This window comes from Brassica napus, chromosome C7 (genome assembly GCF_020379485.1).
Source record: "Brassica napus cultivar Da-Ae chromosome C7, Da-Ae, whole genome shotgun sequence".
In the NCBI taxonomy this organism is placed as follows: Eukaryota; Viridiplantae; Streptophyta; class Magnoliopsida; order Brassicales; family Brassicaceae; genus Brassica; species Brassica napus.
The window spans coordinates 52,065,043-52,087,939 of NC_063450.1; the positions used below are offsets into that span (position 1 = coordinate 52,065,043).

Genomic DNA, 22,897 nt, shown 5'->3' on the forward strand with positions numbered 1-22,897 from the left:
AATAACATGAGATCAGAGAGTGGTAACAAGAGAAACGAGCAACAAGTCAAGTAAAGCCTTGAAATAGGGATAATCCACACTTGCCTAATGAGGTGCTATTTATTTGTGATATTACACTATTTATGATAAGTCCCTATACTTTTGATTTATTTATTTTCTCTGTCATTATTTTTGCCCACTTTTTGTATTACTTTAATACTACGCCCTCCTCTAATAATTACTACGTCTTTGTCTTTCTTTTCCTTATTTTATTACTTTTTCTATCTTTTTCCCCTTTCAATCACGTCTTTCTTTACTGCCAGAACATTCATGACCCCCACGTTTCGAATGTATGTTTAATAAAGTTTTCGTATAAAAATGCTAGAAAATAATCAAGTTTTTGTTAACATTTACATGTACTAACTAATAAATAATCAATCATGCATTGCCCACTTTACATTTTCGCACATAACAATCTCGAACTCGAAGCTAATAAGAAACAAGTTTTTAGAAATTTGCATGTTCTTAATTAGATATATTCATTACATTTTGAAGTAGTCTATGTACCGAGTACCAAAAGTAAGAGCTCGTCAAAATGCCAAATTAGGATGAGCAATATGAGGTAAGCAATGAGATGCTTTGTAACCAATCACCTTATTTTCTCATCACATATTATCAATGATACTTCCTTATTACATCATGCATGCATCTTTGTACTTGTTTCATATATATATTCCCTAATTAACTTCATAATCTGTTCTTTACTCATATAATAATAATTCATGGTGGCCTTTTGTGATGGGTTCATTCACCCCCGAGATACACTGTTGAATGTTTCACAGGTGATTAAGAATCGGAATCAGATTCATTTGGCTGTAACAAATCAACCTAATTTGTGACTTAAAATTCTGGTCGTTCAAGAAAGTGGAGAAAGACTGAATGATGGGACAAATCGAGCTACATATCAACATTCTTATGCGTTTTGGCTTCTGTTTCAATCTTCTTCTTCGTTTTTTGATAAACCCAAAGACCCATACATTTTTTCTAGGTTGGAATGAGGCACTTCAAGATTCCTCCCAAGCCGACTTTAACCCAATACCTGACTTCTCACTCCTTTGGAAGGGTCATGCAAAACTACTTGGCTTTTATTTCAACCTTCTTATATATTTTACAAATTTCAAGTATAATGTCAAAAGGGGGAAATAATTAACACTCATGAAGGGATTTATAAAAGTAGATTCATCTTCCCAATAATTTGCACGACATAAAAAATGTTGGTTATTTTTCGTTTCTATTTTCTTCAGTAATGTTTGTTTCATCTTTTTATCCACTGGACCATATTCTGATATGCATCAATTATAAAATGCTTTATTTCATTAAAGTTCTTTAAAAATATTATTTGTTACTTTTTTACCTTTCATGGTGGCCAATTGTATTTCCTTTGTGACTACTAACTTCACAATGTATAAGCATATCTTCATCGTTGTAGCAGAACAGTGTTGATTGTGCAGCCTAGCAATGGAACATGAGTCATCAATCATGAATTAATGGATCTTGATGTTATGTTAGTGTTCAAAAAAGTGAAGGAGTGGAAAACGCTCAATTTACCAACTATCAGATTAATAACAATATAAAAATGCTGATTATTACCTGATTAAATCTCTATTTTAAAATATTTGTAAGACCATTAGAGTTTATATTAGTCCGGTGAATCTAATGACCTATAAAAATTCTAGTGACTTGCATTAGGTTAGTGAAACAATTTTACAAGCAAAACATGTGTTAATTGTATTTTAGTTTGTATAAATTAAGTTAAAAAGCCTACAGAAAGCAAACAAAGAAACAAATCAAAAGTAAAAAACATAGAATATTTCAAGTAGGCCTGAAAATTTTATCCGGACCCGAAGACCCGAGCCAGAATCAACCCGAAAATATAGGTTCGGGTCCGGGTCCGGATCCATGCTAAAATACCTATTGGGTCTTTTTTTTGATCGCCTCGGTTCGGGTCCGGGTCCTACCCGAGACCCGTTCGGGTACCCGAAAAACCCGCAAATAATTCTATATATTAGGTATATTTGGATGATTGAGTATATTTTTGGTATTTCAGATTTTTTTTTAAGTTACGGGTTCAGGTTTTCGGGTATAATTGTAGGTTTCGGGTAAAATTCTAGATTTTTAGAAAATATAATTCGGGTATTCGGGTAAAATTCAGGTATGTTTTTGGGGTTTCAGGTCTTATTTTGGATAAATTTTTGGGTATTTTCGAGTATTTTGCGGTTTTTCGGGTATTTTTAGAGTTTTTGGGTCTTTTTCGGGTCTTAAATACCCAGACCGACCCAGATCCGGGTATTGAAATTATAGACCCGAACCGATCCGGATCCGACAAGACCCGACCCGAAACCGACCCGGAAAATTATAGGTACTTATATAGATCTAAATTTCTAAGACCCGGACCCAGAGGCGGACCCAGAGACGGATCCACGTAGAGTAAAGGTGGGTCAACTGCAACAGGTTAAATTTAGATATTTGGTTTCTAAGCTTTAGCTTGTAGTCTAAAGTTGCTCAAATGGTCACGGATTTTGACCTTTGACACCCCTAACCCGGTTTCAAATCCCTTGTTGCACTATTTTTCTAAAAAAAATTCATGCTTTTGTATAGGTTTTTTACTATTGTTTGGGCTTAAGTATAAATCATGACCCAGGTAAAAATATTTCTTGGGTCCACCACTGTCCGGATCCGACAAAACCCGATCCGAAGACTCGGATGCCCAGGCCTAATTTCATGAGAGAGAGGGATCAGAGCCAGGGGGAGAGTAAAAACTTGAGTTAATAAAAAAGGGAGAATGGGGGCAGCAAATCTTCGTTGGAGTGCGATTATTCTTCTGTGATTTCCCACTGCTTATGTGGTCGACCTGATCCTTCCACGTTCTCTAATTTTTTATACTTCTTTGCTATTTCTTGGTTATAGTTTATATATATGAGCAAGTGAGCATTGTTATAGTTCTAAACAAACTAAGGGAAATACATGTAGTCAAGAAATAAATTGAATATAGATCGTTATTAGTTAGCAAGCTTTTTTTTTACTTTTTTTTTATTCTTTCAGCAACTTTCCATATATAAAAATAGAAAGAGATAGACTAGAAACGACATCTCTTATGTCAATTACACCAAAGGGATATTAAATGAATGGAGCAAATATTAATTTTTTCTCCGAAATAATTACCTAAAAAGAGGGGTCCATAACATAGTTTTTTCCAATGCTAATTATTCCAGATGCTCGCCAAAGCTGAAAACCGAATTGGTATGCAAAAGGTTTATCGACGGCGTTAATAATTTTGATAATATATCAAAGTCTTTTCCATAGCAAAGAAATGTAGAATTTATATCTATTTTTTTAATTTGATTTGATACGTTGTGGTCAATCACGTTAGGTTGGTACTTGATATTTTGTCTTCTACCAAATCCTAATTGGTAGCTTTTTTCAGTTTGAAACTAGAACAAATTAGAAAACAATGGCCAAAACCCAAAAGTGCTCGGATGAACAAAGCGGTGATTAAGAATTTGGATGACGAAAAATACTCCTGAAATAATAGCCCATAATGATTTATACCGAAAATTTAAAGCCCATATTCAATATGCCTTTTTGCTGCACCCCCTTTGTTGTCCAACCTTTAGAAAATCAATGCTACTCGTGTTTTTACATACTATAAAACATCTGCTCCGAATTGTTCTGTTATATTGTAAATTATAATACTTTGAAGTTAAGAGGTGGAGATAATACTAACGATGCATGTGATCTACAGGCTCACTTGAACGTTAATTACCACTATTGGCAATATCTAAGTTTCTTTTTTGAAAAAAAACTGTCAATATCTAAGTTTAGCACAAAGTATCAAAATGTGTAGGGTTTACTTTATAGAACTGCTTCTTGCATTGAAACACTCTCTTTTTCTCTTACTTTTAATTTTCTTTTATCTTTGCTCAGATGATAATTTCATTTTTCTAATCATTCCATAATTGAACATATACTGATTAGTTGTACAGTTGTATTTAACTAGTGTACGTAATAGTTGAGTAAAAGCCCTAAATAAGTAACATAATGAGTAATAAAGTTATCAGGTTTTACGGCGTTATGGAAGGCACAATCCCGTAGAAATGTAGAACCATGAAACAACCATCTCCCTCTCTTCCTTTAGAGTCTAGAGTCTTTAGACATAAATCCAATTTCATCAGCAATGTACATAACTACATATGTATACAAATAATGCAATATCATCGCCAATATAAATACACACATTTAATCCATGGAAAAGCCGAAAACAAATCCTTGGAAAATGACATATATATAATGGCTTAAAATTAAAACGATACCCTGCTCAAAGCTCTTGGCCTCTTACAGTCAAGTTCTTGCATAATTGATGAAAGTAAATAGTACACAGATTTTTTTTTTGGCAAGAAGCAATAACAAGTTATTTGTTTAATAAATGAAGTATGAAAACCACACAGCAAAATAAAATTTCAGAGCGAGGAAAGTAGTGTGTATAAAGTGACAATGCGACCAGGAGCTTGAGCCATTCTGGCAATACCACTTCTTCCCAAAGTGTTACACTTATCTTTCTCAATTAAAGGGAATAATTAAAGACATAATAAGTAATGAATCTGATCAACGACATTGACGAGTTTTGAAACTCATTTTTCTTATTCTCTAACGAAAATACTCTCTTGCCCCCCACCCCCCCCCCCCCGCTCCCCCCAAACAACCAATACAATATTCTTGTAATACTCAGTATCCTCCATTTGTTTTCTTCTGCAAAAGAAAATTTCAAGAAGAACAAAAATCAGATAAAACATAAAACAACATGAACAAGAAAGAGAGAGAGGAACTGATTTTGGTAAAGAAGAAGAAGAATGGTGTGTAAATGATCGGTAAGAACACATATTTGCTTCTTCTTGTTTATTTCACCTTTTGTGCATTTTTCTCAGCTTTGTTATTTTGCTCTTTATTCGTTTCGTCTGAGAGAAGCCTCCTTGTAAACTTGACCAAAAAAAGAAACCACCTTGTAAACGTTACCTTCTCTTTCTCTCGTAGTAAGACATTATTTGGAAAACTAATTTTTCCCTGATTATAACAAGGAAAATAACCTAGTTTCTATTAAAAGAAGCTAGCTATTTATGTGATTTCTACCTTTGATATGGATTGACTTGCTGGAAACCTACGTTTTGATTCCTGATCGGCTTTGTTCATTTATTTAAGAAGAATATAAACCAAATTCATTTGTAAATTAATAATCTTCAATTTCGGTCAAATTGTATTAGATGTTTTATTATTCTATAACAGGTAGGGATTCTTTTGTCAACATGTTATTACAGATTTAAAGGTAGGTTACTTTAAGTTCACTATATTTTAATTGTCGTAGTAAATTGATTAGGAAACCAATATGGCTATTAATATGATTAAATTAGTATAAGCTTTAAGATGGTCTGACCAGTAACATGTGCACCACCCTAGTTGAAACTAGATTTTATGGAGACTATCACCACCAATCACTATACAAATCTACATATTTTCCTTTTGACATGGTACACACGCAAATATATCTATATATAATTGGGGCCCGTGTAATAGTTGAACCGAACCGGAACTGAAAATTTGTGGTAGGTGTTGGTTGTGTTGCATTATTGCATAGGAGAAAGATCTAACGGCATAGAGAACTACACGTGTACGAAAATTATAAGAGTAGGATGAAAGAACCAGAGAGAGATGTAATGACTTGTGACTTGCGAGGTGAAATGACAGAGGAAATCAGGCCTGGGCATCCGGATGTTCGGATCGGGTTCGGATCGGATATTTTCGGATCGGTTTCGGATCGGTTTCGGATCGGATATTGTCGGATCTGGGTCCTTCGGATCCTAGCAATTTAGATCCATATAGGTACCTATAACTTTTCGGGTCGGTTTCGGATCGGATTTTGTCGGGTCCGGATCGGTTCGGGTCTATAATTTCAATACCCGTAAAATACCCAAAATTTTTGGGTATATTTCGGATCCGGATCGGTTCGGGTATTTAGGACCCGAAATACCCAAACTGGATCCGAAAACTCTAAAAATACCCGAAGAACCGCAAAAATACCCAAAATTTTATCCAAAATCAAACCCGAAAATCCAAAACATACCCGAATTTTATCTGAATACCCAAATTATATTTTCTAAAAATCTAAAATTTCACCAAAAACCTACAATTATACCCGAAAATCCAAACCCGAAACTTTAAAAAAAATCCAAAATACCAAAAATATACCCAATCACCCAAATATACCTAGTATATACAATTATTTACGGGTACTTCAGGTATCCGAACGGGTCTCGGGTAGGACCGGGACCCGAACCGAGACCCGCAGGTCCAAAAAAAAAAGACCCAATAGGTACTTAGCATGGATCCGGACCCGGACCCGAACCTGTATTTTCGGGTCGGTTCCGGTTCGGGTTTTCGGGTCCGGGTAAAATGCCCAAGCCTAGAGGAAATGCAGAAAAATATGAAAAAGAGTTGTGAATGAGACAAAATGTGCTTCCTCTGTCCATCGTAACACTGTTTTACCTCTCAGAACCATATTTTTGTTTGTAGATTTGTTTCGCAGATCCAAAATTAATTGGATCCTGCATGGAATGGTGAGATTATGAGTAAACCATTTACAGTTCATCGGCTCTTCCGAGTTCCGACTGGTAATCATGGTAGTGTTTTGGTTTAAACGTTGATAAAATTCAAACCCTTGAAATGACCTGCTAGTTCCGACTGCTAATCATGGTAGTGTTTTGGTTTATGGCTGAAGGGTTGGCGGTGAGGGAAGCTCTTTCCCACGCCCTACACATCGGCATCTCCAAAATCTGGCTCAGATCAGATTCTCTATCGCTGATCAAGGCGATAAATTCGGTTTCCAAGCCGATGAACCTCTACAGAGTTCTATCGGACATCGAATGTCTTTCTGCGTCTTTTGAATTCTATTGTTTTTCCTTTGTCCCTAGAGAAGAAAATGGGCCTGCGGACAATCTGTCCAAAGTCTGCTTGTATCACGCTGCTACCATTTGGACCTGAAGCCGATTTGAAGTTTAAAAAATTTCAGTTGCTCAGAAAAGAAAAAAAACTTGTGTTTTCCAATTTCGTGTTTGGAAAACATCCCGAAACGAATTGTTTAGACCATTAATTTTCACTTTATAATATTTGATTAATGTAATTGAAATAAAATTTCTAAAAATCATTTCAATTTGTTTTAAATTTTTTCTAAATTAATGTTTCTACCAAACTTTATGATCTTTGAGTTACAATTTTTGAATTACCAAAATATTCGGAAAAGCAACCCACTAATCAAACAAAACCAAAATTATACTGGACACAAGAAAAAGAAAAAGCAAAATATTCGGAAAAGAAACCCACTAATCAAACAAAACCAAAATTATACTGGACACAAGAAAAAGAAAAAGCAATAGATGTAGACATCATACTAATTAATTTTTCCAGTGTACGTATCTGGACGCGGTTAGGGACGATATTCAAGTTTCATCTTTGTAATTTTCCTAAGAATATTTTGAGACGTATTTAATTATAGAATAATGGAACTGAGAATCGAAAAATGACTAGTGAGAAGTGAGAACACTTCTTGGAACGGCGCGGAAATAGTCATATCTCTAGTTGTCTATATTTGTTTGTAACGAACCTTAAATATTATTATGGCCGTCATTGGTAGAACATTAGCATTAACATTATATTCTACATTATCTAATTAACAATTATTAAAAAATATTTAGAGAAACATTTACAGACTCATTTAATTATGTTAATGTTTTCTAAATGCTCTCTCGCCAATGTTTTCATATGATTTTTTTTTTTTTACAGCAAACATTTACAGACTCATGTTGATTCTCATATGAAATTTTTAGAAGAGCATTTTCATTTATAATTTATAAAATTAAAGAAAATATATAATTAATTCATTTATTTTATTTAATAATATCATAAAAAAAAAATTTATATCCAGAAAATAAAATTTTGATTTCTAAAATTAATTTACAATAAAAATATGTTGTTTTAAAATAGTATTTCACATTTAAAATATAATTTAATTTATATAATTTAATTTATTTTAAATGTAAAAATTTATTTTTACAAAATAGATATTTTAATTATAACATTTATTTTTAAATAATATTTTCGATATAAACATAATTTTTAAATTATTAATTAAAATAAATTAATTATATATCTTTTTAATTTTATATGTTAATATATATATATATATATATATATATATAATATATATATATATATATATATAGAAATATATTCACTAAAAATAAATATATTATATATTATATACTAATTTTTATAATAATTTTAAATAACATACTCATACTGCTCTACCAATCATTCTATTACACAGTTTAGCAAAAGTATACAACTCTTGCAGCATACTGCTACTATAGCATACTGCTAATGCTAATGCTAATACTAATGCTCTATCAATCAATACCATATTTCACTTCTGGAGTAAATAATAAAAGAAAAAAATCAGTTACTCTTATTTACTCTAAAATTTTTCCAATCAGGTGAAAAACATTTCCTCCTTTTTTTTTTCTCTAGTTACTGTTAGAATAGAGTAAAATACACAAATAAATTTACTCCAACTTAAGCAAGAGTAAATATGTTTACTCTACTTTACTCTCTCTCCCAATTTTATTTTTCCATTCATTTTTATGTATTTATTTTCCTCTCATTTACTCCACTTTTTTCAATCACGTGTTCAATTCTACTGAATTAGGAGAGCCTAGTATCACTACGGAGAAGAAAACAAGAATTTGGGGCCGTATATTATTATATGCGATGGTGAAAGCTAACAAATCGTTTGCAAGAGACGGAGCCCGAAACACATCCTTCTCTTCTGAGATTTAAGAGTGCTGTAGTCTACGTTTCAAAGTATTATTTTCGATAACATCGATACTTTGTTATTTCAATAATGACCGACTTTAATAGCAATAGGTAACTCAAACAGATCATTTGCATGGGAAGAAGACATTAGACCAGAGCCGATGATCGCGCAGATCTTGATTGGTTTTAAATGTAAGAATATAGTGTGCAGAATAAAAATGATAAAAAAATGGACATTCCAAAATAGCACATTTCTAAGTTTATGTCACAAAAATAGTTTTCAAAAACTAAAATGACTAAAATATTATTTTATCTTTTGAAAAATTTAAATTTTTTTTATTTTTCAAAATTTGAAATCTTATCCCAAAACCCACTCTCCAACTCTAAACCCTAAACCCTAAATCCTAAACCCTAAACTCCACCCCTTAACTCTAAACCCTCTAAATTAATTTACCATTGGGGTATAAGTGTATATTTTATCTCTTTTAATAAAATATTAAGTGCTATTTTGGTCATTTTTATTCTTATAGACTATATTTGTGACAAAAACTTTTTTAGTGATATCCTAGTCATTTTTTTCTGAAAAAAAAAATTTGTGATCTATTTTCAACATGTTAGAGAAGACATTAAAAACTGGCGTTAGTAACGCCGCGTTGCTTACAACTTGCGAATTATATAATTAATGGTCATGGTCTAGAAGACACGATACTGAGAAAAAAGGGGTTTAATACATTTTTCACCAAGTTTAACACTTATAATTCTTGGTAAAAAAACGTGCAAAATTATATAAGAGTTAACTACTTCCAAATTTCAGTTCCAATTACATAAGAATTACAAGCCCCTCAATATAGTGAAGAAAAAGTCATCAAAATATTTTTTATTCTATCCAGAGTCGTTTAGTAATTCGTTTAGTAATTCAGTAATGATGACAGTATTTTATTTTTGCCATCACAGAAGTAACTTCTCTAAATTTCTCTTAAAAGAAAACTACATGAGAATGAGATACGCTAAGATAATATAAACATATACTCGCTCCGTATCAGTTTAATTGGTGTTTAAGGATTTTGATTTTGTTTTAAAATAAGTGATGTTCTCACAATTATAGGTGAGATTTAATGTCGTTTAAAATTTATGACCAATTATAAAATACTGCATTTTTTTTATTAGTTGAATTAGTTTTATTTAATGTTATTTTATGTAACCAAAACCAATAACATAATTTTTTGTATTTTTTTAATATTTGTGTAAAAATCTTAAATACCTCTTAAAATGATAGAGAGTGAAGAGGGAGTAACTGATAGCGGCAGAGGAATCATTCTAATTCAAACAATTCTAATAATATTAGTAAGAATGATATCATTTAGACTTCAATAATGCGTGAATCATGTCCGGACAAATAGTCGGTCCACAACGGTTAGCAAGCTGTCCAAGTGTGCCCATAACAATATTATTACATAAAACGTGCAACATTAAAAACCAAGTTGATGGGTCGACCAAGTCCAATCTCATTTAGATACACACATACTTGCGTGTTTCTTCTCCATTGCTCCTTGTCTCTCTCTCTCCTTATCTCTCTTCTCACGTAATCAACTTCTCTCTTCGTGTTTTCTCAGCCGGTTAAAAAATGGTTGACCAGAAGAAATTCGCTCTGTTTCTAGCAACTCCTGATTCAGAGTTCGTTAAGAAAGCGTACGGAGGGTACCACAACGTGTTCGTGGAGACGTTCGGAGACGAGGGAGAGCATTGGGACTCGTTTAGAGTCGTGGAAGGCGAGTTCCCCGACGAGAAAGATCTTGAGAAGTACGACGGTTTTGTTATAAGCGGAAGCTCTCATGATTCCTTCCAGAATGATCCTTGGATCCTTAAGCTATGTGAGATTGTCAAGAAACTTGATGAGATGAAGAAGAAGGTTCTTGGCATCTGCTTTGGTCACCAGGTTATCTTCTTCTTCCTCTTATTAGTTTCTTATCACTTGTTTATTGTTATTATTTTTGTTCACCAATTTAATTCATAGCTAGTGGTTTTAAATTGAACCTATTACTTATAGACGATATATTAAGTGCTAATTTTTTTGCTAAAGTATATTGCGTTAAACTTTATCATATTAGTTTATGAATGAAGTAGTACGGTTTTCAATAAGTCATGACATGACAGTTAAGATCTATTGAGTTAACAAGTTAATCATACTCTTTATATAATTTTTTTGATTAGTGGGTGAAATATATACGAATGATAGAGTTGATCTAATGGCTAATATTATTGGATCACCTAATAGAAGTTTAAATAAAAATTAAATTGGATCACCGTAAGAAAGAGTATGATCTTCAAATAAAAATTAAATTAACATGGTTTAAAACACGCCATTCTAGCCAAAAATCCTAATTATTTTAAAAAATATTTGCAATAAAGTATTCACTTGCCGCTTACTATAATGTTTTCTATTGAGATGATAAGACTCCTCTAAACAGAAAATTTTGAACTCCTTTAGATCATAGCTAGAGTTAGAGGAGGAACAGTTGGGAGAGCAAGGAAGGGACCAGAGCTTAAACTTGGAAAGATAACCATCGTGAAGGATGCAATCACACCAGGAAGTTACTTCGGAGACGAGATTCCAGACAGCATAGACATCATAAAACTACACCAGGACGAAGTGTTGGTGTTGCCGGAAGGTGCCAAAGTACTAGCTTATTCAGACAAGTACGAGGTGGAGATGTTCTCCATTGAAGATCATTTATTCTGTATTCAAGGACATCCAGAATATAACAAAGAGATTCTGTTTGAGATTGTAGATCGTGTTCTTCGTCTTGGCTACATCAAGGTTTGTTTTACTTATATGATCATCATATAACATAACAATGGGAATAGAATGTGGTATCACTGGTATGTATCTGACGAGTTATGAATTACATTTGCAGCAAGAAATGGCTGATGCGGCAAAGGCCTCGATGGAGGGTAAGGGAGCTGACAGGAAACTTTTGGAGACGATTTGCAAGAACTTCCTCAAAGGCAGAGTTCCAGCTAACTAGTTGTTTCACTACCAAGTTATCTATTTGCCTCTTATTATATTGGAACATTTATGGATTTATGATCTTGCTTATTCATATTCTATGTATAACCTATTAATCTCAATCGTGACATATTTATCTATGTTTTCACATTTCCGATTTGGATATGATCGAGGGGTCTATATTAGAGGGAAAGTCTCCCATATAGGTAGTTGGAAGGTCAATCGTGACATATTTATTTATGTTTTCACATTTCCGATTTGGATATGATCGAGAGGTCTATATTAGAGGGAAAGTCTCCATATAGATAGTTGGAAGGTCAATCGTAACATATTCATTTATGTTTTCACATTTCTGATTTGGCTATGATCTAGAGGTCTATATTAGAGGGAAAATCTCCAACATAGATAGTTGGAAGGAATAAGTAATATGTAAGATAGATGTGGTCAATCAGTTTAAAACCAATTGTTGATAATTGGATTTGACTTATCTATCTTATATATTACTTATGATCTCTTCCAACTATCGATATAGAAGTCTCTGTCTCTGACAGTCCGGACATATGACTCAGAAACATAACCATAACTAAGGACACAATGAGATACTTGGCAGTTACTTTGGAGACCGGGTCTTCTCGTCTTTAGCCATTATAAAATGCCATCAGGACGAAGTGCTGAAACTCTGAGTCTGCCATGGTTCTTGCTTCTTCCGAGGTATGCCAAGCCGAGATGTTCTCAATAGGAGACCACTTCCCTGCATCCAAGGTCATCCGATTCCGAGTATAAAAAAGAGATTCTGTTTGAGATTGTGGACCGTGTCCTCGATATGAAGCTTATGGAGGTTTGTTCATGGATATGCTCTATGCTCACTTACAAAAAGAGTGTTCATGTCTTTGATGTCTTCAACTCCCAAACATAATGTATAAGTATTGCAATGTGAAGTAAAAAGTTTCTGAAAGGCAAATCTGACCATGTTTAGTTTGCTATGAACCTGCCCTTTCCTTCACATCTCTGTCTTCAACAAACTAAGATGATCATTTATACTACCACATTTTTCTTATCGTAATGATGGAATACAAATCAAACGAAAAGTATAAATAAATATTCAATCTGAGTCAAAGGGATTCATAGAGAGATTTATATATATATGTAGTTATGTAAAATATAGTCAGCATCTTTGTTTTTAAGGATCATCAGCAGAGAAATCAGGTTCAGAAGGCTTCTGAAAAATCACAAGCTCTTTAGTAGACTTTGCTGCAATACGGTTCTGGTGAACTTTACGAAGTGCATTCGCTGCAAACTTAGAAGCCAAGAACGTAGCTCTAATGCTAGCAACCGGCCCTTCTCCTTCTTCTTCTTCCTCCTCTTCTTCCTTCTTAAGCTGCTCAAGTTTCTTCTTCTTCACGTACCGTCTCCACGCGGCTTGTATAAAAATAGCAGCCCAAGTCCTCCACTGCTGCGAGTAGAATCTGAAAGTATGCTGAACCTGCCTGCTGTGCAGTCTCCTGAACTGGCTCGCCACGAATTTGAGCTCATCAGCTATCAAAGCGAAGGCTTCTACTTCTGTCAAAGCCTTTGCGGTTCTTGTGGAGGAAGGTAGGTTGGAGCCGGACTTGGGATCAAGCGCCCATGTCAAAAGCTCTTCACCGCAGAAGTCTCCTTCTTTGAGCAAACTACGGTTGAAGAAACCACTTCTCCCACCGTCTGTCGTCACACTCTCGAGCCGGCCACGGATAATGAAGAGCATCTCGTTGACAGGGTCACCTTCACGGACCAGGTAAGATTTCTCCGTGTACAGACACGGCTTCAACCTCTCGCATATTGCATCAAGCAGCCTCTCTTCCATATTCTCAAACAGTGGAACCTGTAACAAGATGGTTTGGTTACATCGATGAGATTAAAGACTTATTAAAATAAGATTCTAACTTACTTACCCTTCGGACCAAAGCCAGACAGAGATGGCGTTTGATGTCTCTTCTCAGATCCTTTGGGAGGTTCTGAACCAGATTCTCTTCATCGACTCCTTTCGTCTCCAACCACTTGTACTGATCATAACGTCTGACTCGTTCTCTCAGGTCTGGTGGAAGCATCCGGTGATGCATCCACTGCTCGGAGTCACGTCTCTTCACTCTCATCTCCTCAAGCCGGATTGTGAGTGACTGGAGATAAGTCTGCATGTTCCCAATGAGAAGAGCAAAGAGTAGAAGCCCAGCAACAGCTAGTGCTATGGAGAATATGATCTCTCCAGGGTATGTACTCGTCTCAAGCCCTTGACCAAGTGTGCTGCATTTAGACATCAAACGAGGTTAGTCAATGTTCAAGACATGTGGTTATGACGTTATAAATGCGGATGTACCTGAGATTCTGAAGTCCCCACCACAAACAGAAGAAGTATTTAGCTACAAAGCTCTCAGATGAGACAATGCCAGAAGACAAGGCTCTCAAATAGATTCCAAAATCAAAAGGAGGATTGTCACCATCAGTCACATTGACAGGACAACTTTTCTGAAGAACAGACTCTTTGATAGTGTTCCAAGCAGCGTAGCCATCCATGTTCTCATTACCGCAAAACAGGTAGTTCCTGGTACAGTTCTGGCCATCAAGAAGACAAGCCCTCTTCCAGCAACCGTTGACTCGTTCCAAAGCCAGTAAGTACCATAAAGCCCCAACAATCTGAAAAGTAGATTTATCATTTATATGAACCGACAAAGGAAAGAGTACAAAAAGAAGTTAAAGTAACTGACATGACTAGCAAGCATGTAGAGTAGCAAGTAATAAGCTGCACCAGCCCAAGCTGTCTCAGCAAACACCCCCGCTGTTCTCTTGAGCTCTTTGCTTAAGGGATATATTCGAAAAAACCGCGGAATGTACTGAACTAAAATGATGGAACGTAACGCTTGCTTTGTTTCCAACACACTCCCACCTGTAGATGTGTAGAGAAATCTCCAAACTACAATCTGCAACAACAACAACAACAAAAATGACATAAACTAGTCATCATCTTAGTTCAATATGAAGCAGTGTTCTTAAAATCGGTTTTAGTCGGCATAACAATTTTTTAAAGAAAAATTGTGTTAAAAAAATCCCGCCTAATCAATAATAGACTATAAAGCACCTAGTTACGGCCTAGCGATTTTTTGAAGCAATGAATCAACAAAAGTGTTTACTGTTATTACCTGTGGAAGTGGAAGCACAGAAAGAAAGTCAACGATGAAGTACTGCTGCAGATACCGCTTAGCTATCTGCGCAGGATCAATCACAAGCTCCCCTCGACCAAAAACTCTAGAAGAAGGAGCCACAAAAGCTGTCCTAAACTGCAGAGCCATCCGAAAGAGATAAAACACATCGATGAAAGTCCTCAGCGTTGTCGCAATGGTAGCTAACCTCCGGTCAATGCCGATACACTTGCCGCTATCATTAATAAACGGAAGATACAGGAAGAGCGGATCCACTGACACAGCGAGGATGCAGGAAGTGACAAAGAGCTTGTTGCATAGCAAAAGAAACTTGTCCTGTGGATCGAATATTTTCTTTTCAGATACTTTGAGATCTTCAGGAAACACTGCTCGCGAAACGAGACCGATCGATCTTCCTAAGGACCAGAGACCTTTGGAGCCTCTTCTAAAACCTTTCTTAAAGGAACCAGATGACGCATTGTTGTTGTTGCCTTGGCCAGTACCACCATTGGCACGTGATTGTCCTTGGAGATTGAGTGTGCATTTGCTGAGACCTGCTTCAGAGCCCTGCGAGTATCTAGAATCCATACTGTCCAACCTGCGAAGAACAAAAGAAACTAGAGAAAGACTTTAATTTTCAAAACAAAAAAAAATTAAAGGACGACACAAGATGTCTGAACTTGTTAAAGTCTTTGTCTGAACAATTAAAACTAAGTTACCTTACGAACTTCTCGCGTTGGCCACTGATAACTTGTGATTTTACTGATTTTTTGACACAGTCGAACATGCTTTTTCTCCCTCCCTCTGTGACTCAACTCATGAATCACACAAGTGCAAAACCTGCTTTTACGCAAATAAAAAATAAATTAAGAGACAGTTATCATTAAAAAAAAAAAAAACTGAATATATAAAAGAACCAAACATGTGATGTTTGGTTCCAGAATTTCTGTCAGAACCATTGGTATCATGGTTTGGTTTTAAAAGCCGTTAATGGAGGAAGAACATTCATCCATTGTCGTTGACCTAATATTCCAAATTGACTGAAAATTCAAAACCTTTAAATCAAAACATCTGTAAAGGAAGGAGGGTTTAATCGAAAAATCATCACTTTATATATAAAATTGAGTTTTTGTTTTTTTCTCAGCATCAAAACGGCGCAGGAAGTACATAATCAAAGATCATTAGACAAGAGTAATTAATAGGGAGTGTAATGGATACCGAAGAAGAAGTAAGAGGGTATATGAAGAAGTTGCAGGCGGAGATGAGGACGATGAGGACGAAGAAGAAAGAGAAGAATGGGTGGAAGAAGGAGACGAAGTCGTTTCAGACAAAAGAGAGATTTATAAAAGAATGGATTTTTGAGACGAAAATTGAGAAACTGTCTCTCCGTGCCGCCCGGGTCGGGTCCACCCACCCCTCTTACTTACTGCCGTCCCATCTCTCTAATTCTTTTTGCGTTAGTTAGTTGTTAATAATAAAAATCAATTAGTTAACCCTACTTAATATTTTTATTGCTTTTACATTGAATATTTTAAAATATTTTCACACAAAATAATAACTTTGCTGTACAATACCGTCTGAGATAAAAAAAAAAAAAAAAACAGGTTGTAAATTAAATTATTCTCTTATTTTTCACATGCATTTTTTAAATAAAAAAAACTTTAGACAATAGTATTTATTTAATTTGAGATTATGATATCTAACTATTCCATTTTGAAAATATACATGCGTTGTAGCTTTTATGTAGTTTGGCAACTTACCAAATTCGGATTCAAGTATGACTGTATGACAGATTTTATACCAAAACAGAACGTTGATTTAGAATTCTATAAAATGATTCGGATTAACACAAATATTGAAAGAAAGAAAAGAAGAGAAATATGTGTAAGAGTAAGAAAAAAAAACCTGTGAGGCCATGAGGGGGAGACTAAGCATGTACCTTTGAATTTCAGAATACTTGTTACTCATACTCAATTGGATAGAGGGATAACACTCAAATTAATTTTTGTCATTCGATGTTCGACCAAGGGAATGCATTCAAAAGAATGTTAACCGAACCGGGAAGTTGATCAACCTGTATAAAACCATACTACAAGAGCTAATCAAAGAGGTTTCAAATAACATAAACACACACACGCGCGTTGTATGAATCACACTTTTTGTATGATCTCTGGCTTCGCAGACATTTGTATAACCTCTGCATCGGCGACCTGAACATCTTTCCCGAGAACTGTCACGTCAGCTACGCGAGCCCAACTTCCAACGGTCGAGTCCCACCCCACGATACTATCAGACACACAAGCATGCTCCTTGATCCTCACACCTCTCATCACGGTGCAACCAAACAACCTCACACCCGATTCAATCACGCATCCAGCACCAATCACCACGTCAGGTCCTATCAAGCATCGTTCCCCTATAACCGCGGTCTCATCCGCCATAACGTTCCCGATCACCACGTCATCTCCCGACGACGCTAAAAGCTCCCCCGGCGCATTCTTTCTCAGATAGTTGAGATACATTCTCTGCCCCGTCAAGTAATCTTTCGGCTGACCGATGTCCATCCAGAAACCTGGTAGCACCATGGCGTAAAGCTTCTTCTCCGAAGCGATCTTGGGGAATATCTCTTTCTCTATCGACGTCCGTCTGAGCTCGATCCTGTCGAGCACAGACGGGTTCAAGAGGTATATCCCAGCGTTGATCTTGTCCCCGACAAAATATTTTGGTTTCTCAACGAAACTTTCGACTCTCGCTGCTTCGGAAGCTTCCTCCATAACCACCACACCGTACTTTGAAGGATCATCTACTTTGGTCACCATGATGGAAGCTTCAGCGCCGTGATTCTTGTGGAATTCGATCATCTCCAGGAGTGGATATTCGCAGATAACATCGCTGTTTAGCACAAAGAAGGGTTTGCCTGATTCGTGGATGAGCTTATCACGAGCCAAGGCGAGAGGCCCTGCTGTCCCGAGGGGTTCGGTTTCTTGGGAGAAGGTGATTTTCATCTCAAGCTTCTTCTCATATTCTTCCACAAAATTCAACATTACCTTAAAATAAATAACAAAAAAAATGAGAATCATCACTACGCAAAGGGTAAATAAACAATGGAAAAAATAAGGTAGTGAGTACCTCTGGTTGTTGGTGGTTGATAGCTAATACAACTTCAGTAACTCCAGCAGCTTTTAGTGCTTCAATCTGTTTAATCATCGTCAATCAAAAAGGTATGATTCAGAGAATGAATGTATCATCATAATGAGGAGAAGCTACCACCACCTACCTGATGCAAAATCATGGGCTTGTTACCAAAATCAACAAGGGGTTTTGGCATGCTGAATGTAAGCGGTCTCAATCGAGTTCCAAATCCTCCAACTAGAATAAGAGCCTTCATTCTGCTAGATTTATAATATAAATCAACAAGAATTGTGCAACAGGGTACTACCTAGATTTTCTGAAAAAGGATAATCTTCGATCTCTTTTAAAGTTATTAAAAAAATACACAAAAAAAACAAAAGAAATCTCTGAATCAACTATCTATATACATTGAAACTTCTTATCGCGATCCAGAACACAACAAGTAAATAAGTTAGGATCTATATATGTTGAGAATTTCTTTACTAATTAACCGATTTATCTCACTTGACTAATTAACCTTAGAACACTTCTCGTTGTTGTTTGAGTTAGTTAAAGACACACAAGATTTGGTTACCCAGTTCCCTTTCGGTACATTTGGGGAGAGGACGACACTCTCAACGATTCACTAGTATCAAATGTATACAAGAGCTTCCTTACACAACAACCTCAGTGTTTCTCTATTCAATATAACAATAAGCTAGAACTTTAGCTTACTGAACTTGTGTGAATAAGAGGTGAAATCCACAAACTAAAGAAGAAGAAACAATTTTAGACTCTTGACCGGATCTCCCTTTTCTTCTCCTCAACTTTTTGTAGATACTCCTTCAAATTCTTCTCTTGGCTCTTGCTTCTTGCTTCTCTCTTTACTTTAATCTTCTCTTTTTGTCAAATGAGTGGTATGATTGTTAGGAGGCAAGAAATTAGGTTTAGAAAGTATTTATAGTGACTCTCTCAACCATTACACTAATGGGCTTACGACCACTAAAGTCCAAATACAATAGATTTATTTTCAAGTCTATTGGGCTTCGACCAATAAGACATCCACATAATAGCATCCATTTGAGTAGTAAACATCATAAGACATCCACAAAATAGCATCCATCTGAGTCGTAATCATCGGAAGGCATCCACACATAATGTTATCCATCCAGACCAAATGCACATAATCAACAATATATATTGACCCCAAGGGAAGAGAAGACAGTGCGTTTCTTGGAACAGGTTTAAGGAAAATTGCATGAAATTTTTGAAGATGTTCTTTACATATCCGGAACTAAGGAGTATGTATCTCTATCTCCGTATGTTGACTGGTTTAACACTGATAAGTGAAGAGAAGAAGAAACTGAAGAATGTTGGTGGAAGGAGACGGAAGTCGTTTCAGACAAGACAGAGAGATTGGATTCTTTTTTAGAAGAAAACTGAAACTGCTGTCTCTGTGCAGTCCGGGTGGGTCCACCCGCTCTTTCTTATTACCGTCTCATCTCTCTAATCCTTTTGCTTTAGTCAGTTAGTAAAAGAATTATCAATTAGTTATCTCCAATTATTATTTTTATTGGTTTTTACATATATAATGTTTTCAAAAAATTCGCACACAAAAATAAAATAAAAACTTCGATTTTCAATAGCGTTTTAGAAGAAAAAAAACAGGTTACAAATTAAATTATTTACTTATTTTTCGCATGTACTTTAAAAAATAAAAACAAACATTTACATGGAATGAGGTTGCTGATAAATTGGCAAAAGCTAATATACCCAATGATGCTTCTTATGAATATTATTTTTACGTTCCTACCTTTATAACAGATGCTTTACACAAAGACTTTGTAAACTCGATTCATTAATATAAGTTGATGTTAAAAAATAAAAATAAAAACAAACATTTACAAATGATTTATTTAATTTGAGATTATGATATCTAACTTTTCCATTTTGAAAACGTACATGCTAGGCATGAGCATTTTAACCTGGACCCGAAAACCCGAACCAGAACCGATCCAAAAATATCTGATCCGGAACCGGACAAAAAATTTACAAGTACTTTTTGGGTCTAAATTTTTTCTACCCGAAAGAATCGTAACCGAAAAGAACCGACCCGAATAGACCCGGACCCGAAAATAAACGATTTGTACCCGACTTAAAAACATGTATATTTAAAACTATGATGTTTTTATGTTCTATTTTATATATATTATTTTATGATTTAGTTGAAATATCTTTTGTTAACAATATTTGTTATTATTTTGTAACATTTTTTAAGTAATATGAAGTTTTAAAATGTAAAATTTAGAGTTTAAAAATGTTTTATTTTAATTATTAATAGGTTCATTTAAGTTATTTTGTAAAATTTTAGATATATATGACAAATATCAACTAAATTTGGGTATGTCATGTCTTTTTCAGATCCTAAATACCCGAACCCGATCCAGACCCGATATGGACCCGAAAATTACATGTATTTTATGGATATTTTAATTATAGATCCGATACCCGGATCCGAGAAGAACCGACCCGAATCCGAACCGAAGTTTTTTTAGTACCTATTGGATTTAAATATTTATGACTCGAAAGATCCGGACCCGAAAAAAACTGGCCCGAAGACCCGAACGCCAAGGCCTAGTACATGCGTTGTAGCTTTAATGTCGTTTGGCAACTTACCTAATTCGGATTCAAGTATGACAGATTTCATATCAAAAATAGAAAGTTTTCTTAATTATTCATTCATCGGCCAGCTTGTTATATTATAAGGATTTTTTTTGTATTTTTACAGATCTTTTTCTTATTTTCCTTCTTTCTTTCAATATTCGTTACTCCCATCCCAATCATTTTATAAAAGTCATCAATATACATCTGACAAAATAGAAAAAGGAGGCCTAAATTTTATTCTAAACAATAAAACTGACATTTTGTTCGTCCACATGTAAAAATGATATAGCCTTCTCATTGTTCATCATCAGAGACACTGCTTAAAAAAACAAATGTTTCAACTCAAGAGATTCATTGATTCAGCTATCTTGTTTCTGGCCTCATCGCAAAGAACATCAGCTTTGCTTCCATATATCGGCTTGTGGATGATCACTCTCACATCCCCATGATTCAGTATACCTTCACTACCCGTAGGCATGATCTTCCCTGTTCCCATCAGCGTTATTGGCACCACTGGAACTCCCGTCTTAGCTGCTACTGTAAATGCACCTTTCTGTCATATCATTTTCATGAAGCAAGCGTCCTTATGTTACTCAGTTAAACACAATAACCAAAGAATATTGAGCGAGATTGTGTGTTTACCTTGAAAGGACCTAACCGACCATCCTTACTCCTCGTTCCTTCTGGAAAGAAAAACACAGATGCTCCCTTCTTTACTAGTTCCATGCAGCGTTTTAAGCAATCCTATACAATGCCGTAAAGAGAGTTTAAAAAAAAAAACACTTGAGGAAACTGAGTGTTGTTACTTACCACTTGGCTTCTTGGGTCCATCCTCTTTAAGGGAACAACCCCCATCATTGACATAGCCCAACCGATAACCGGAATAACGAATATCCCTGTCTTGCTGATGAACTTATAGCTCTGGCCAAGGCTGAGAAGTGTGTATATATCCAGAAAGCTTTGGTGGTTCGAAACGTATACACAAGGAGTGTCTGATGACGGCAGATTCTCCAAACCTTGGATGTCGGTTTTGTAAAACGGGTAGATGCTTATGGAAGCCCAGAGTTTAGCAATGAAGTGATGGAACTTTCTCCTGTAACGATCGAAGAGAAGGACGAAGGGATGGCCAATGATCATCAGGACGATGAGAACAATGGCGGAGACGCCAGCAACGAGACAAAAGCATATCCCTCTGAGTCTTGAGCTCAACTTAATCTCTGCACTTCAAAGTTCAAAGACAAGAGAGGATTAGTGTATATAGACAAAAAAGAAGAACAAGAGGTTGTGATACAGTCAAAGCAGAGAGAAAGTACCTGGTTCTGGATAAGTAGATTCAGGGGTTGCAGCTCCTGAAAGATCCGATCTCACAGTCACAGTTCTTGAGTTCTTATCATCAACTTTGAAAGGGTCACATCTAATAGAGCGGTTACACCATTGTACACCACTAGTACGCCTTGTCTCCCCTCTCGGAGCAGCTAAAAGAAGAAGCAAACAAAAAGTTGAGTCTTTTACATAGAACAAAGACTGAAGTTAATCAAGAAATCAAAAAGGAATGTTTTTTACCATGAAGGGAAGTAATCAAGTTCGAAGAAGAGCGACCAAAGCAACATCCTTTATTGATCGGAATCTGCATTTCCCCGGCAAGTTCATAAGAGTAAGAGCTTAAAGATTGAAACTTTCATTGTTCAACTAAAAAGCCCATCACTTTATCAATCACACAAGGGCAAAAGAGCTTTACCCGAATCAACGATGACTGTGATGAACAAATGGGTTTGCTATAATCTGAGAACATGATTGGGAACAGAGTTATCCCGATTGAATTACAAGAAGTTGTATTGACGAGGATTAGATAGAGGAAAGTGTTGGGGCCATACATGGAGGAGGATGTGAAGAGACCCCCCGAGCAGAAGCGACATCCATGGCGGAATCTCGCGAGCTAAAACATCGTCCGTGAGATTTGCTCATGCTTATCTCTCCATCTTCATTGCTTTTATCTCTTGACTCTTTTCTCTGCTGTTTTTACTTTCGAAGTTTCAACTGTGTGTCG

At 35.6% G+C, this 22,897-nt stretch overlaps 4 protein-coding genes across 10 annotated transcripts; 1 reads left to right on the forward strand and 3 right to left on the reverse strand.

The window, feature by feature from the left end:
- Positions 1 to 10,378: 10,378 nt before the first annotated feature.
- On the forward strand, positions 10,379 to 12,059 carry LOC125590147 (gamma-glutamyl peptidase 1-like). Its single transcript, XM_048763258.1, has 3 exons — positions 10,379 to 10,831; positions 11,384 to 11,713; positions 11,811 to 12,059. The coding sequence occupies exons 1-3, from the start codon at positions 10,520 to 10,522 to the stop codon at positions 11,919 to 11,921; spliced, it is 753 nt and encodes a 250-aa protein (XP_048619215.1). The 5' UTR covers positions 10,379 to 10,519; the 3' UTR covers positions 11,922 to 12,059.
- Positions 12,060 to 12,979: 920 nt separating this feature from the next.
- On the reverse strand, positions 12,980 to 16,522 carry LOC125575603 (putative cyclic nucleotide-gated ion channel 9). Of its 3 annotated transcripts, none has more exons than XM_048763252.1 (7): positions 16,294 to 16,522; positions 15,795 to 15,915; positions 15,076 to 15,673; positions 14,644 to 14,856; positions 14,256 to 14,572; positions 13,834 to 14,182; positions 12,980 to 13,763 (listed from the first exon to the last, which is right to left on the reverse strand). In XM_048763252.1, the coding sequence occupies exons 2-7, from the start codon at positions 15,860 to 15,862 to the stop codon at positions 13,083 to 13,085; spliced, it is 2,226 nt and encodes a 741-aa protein (XP_048619209.1). In that variant the 5' UTR covers positions 15,863 to 15,915; positions 16,294 to 16,522; the 3' UTR covers positions 12,980 to 13,082. The 3 variants fall into 3 exon arrangements, with proteins under 3 accessions (XP_048619209.1, XP_048619210.1, XP_048619211.1); XM_048763253.1 differs by having other exon boundaries at positions 15,076 to 15,692; positions 15,795 to 15,918; positions 16,294 to 16,443; XM_048763254.1 differs by having other exon boundaries at positions 15,076 to 15,692; positions 16,294 to 16,441.
- A 540-nt stretch (positions 16,523 to 17,062) lies between these two features.
- On the reverse strand, positions 17,063 to 19,125 carry LOC106408948 (probable mannose-1-phosphate guanylyltransferase 3). Of its 5 annotated transcripts, none has more exons than XM_013849637.3 (4): positions 18,927 to 19,125; positions 18,353 to 18,464; positions 18,205 to 18,270; positions 17,063 to 18,122 (listed from the first exon to the last, which is right to left on the reverse strand). In XM_013849637.3, the coding sequence occupies exons 2-4, from the start codon at positions 18,461 to 18,463 to the stop codon at positions 17,226 to 17,228; spliced, it is 1,074 nt and encodes a 357-aa protein (XP_013705091.2). In that variant the 5' UTR covers position 18,464; positions 18,927 to 19,125; the 3' UTR covers positions 17,063 to 17,225. The 5 variants fall into 5 exon arrangements, with proteins under 5 accessions (XP_013705091.2, XP_013705093.2, XP_048619213.1 ...); XM_013849639.3 differs by having other exon boundaries at positions 18,922 to 19,122; XM_048763256.1 differs by having other exon boundaries at positions 18,353 to 18,467; positions 18,922 to 19,122.
- A 1,938-nt stretch (positions 19,126 to 21,063) lies between these two features.
- LOC106408950 (1-acyl-sn-glycerol-3-phosphate acyltransferase BAT2, chloroplastic-like) lies at positions 21,064 to 22,890 on the reverse strand. Its single transcript, XM_013849642.3, has 7 exons — positions 22,725 to 22,890; positions 22,589 to 22,632; positions 22,414 to 22,477; positions 22,164 to 22,325; positions 21,661 to 22,067; positions 21,493 to 21,594; positions 21,064 to 21,403 (listed from the first exon to the last, which is right to left on the reverse strand). Exons 1-7 carry the CDS (start codon positions 22,813 to 22,815, stop codon positions 21,188 to 21,190), a joined length of 1,086 nt encoding a protein of 361 aa, XP_013705096.2. The 5' UTR covers positions 22,816 to 22,890; the 3' UTR covers positions 21,064 to 21,187.
- Positions 22,891 to 22,897: the final 7 nt, after the last annotated feature.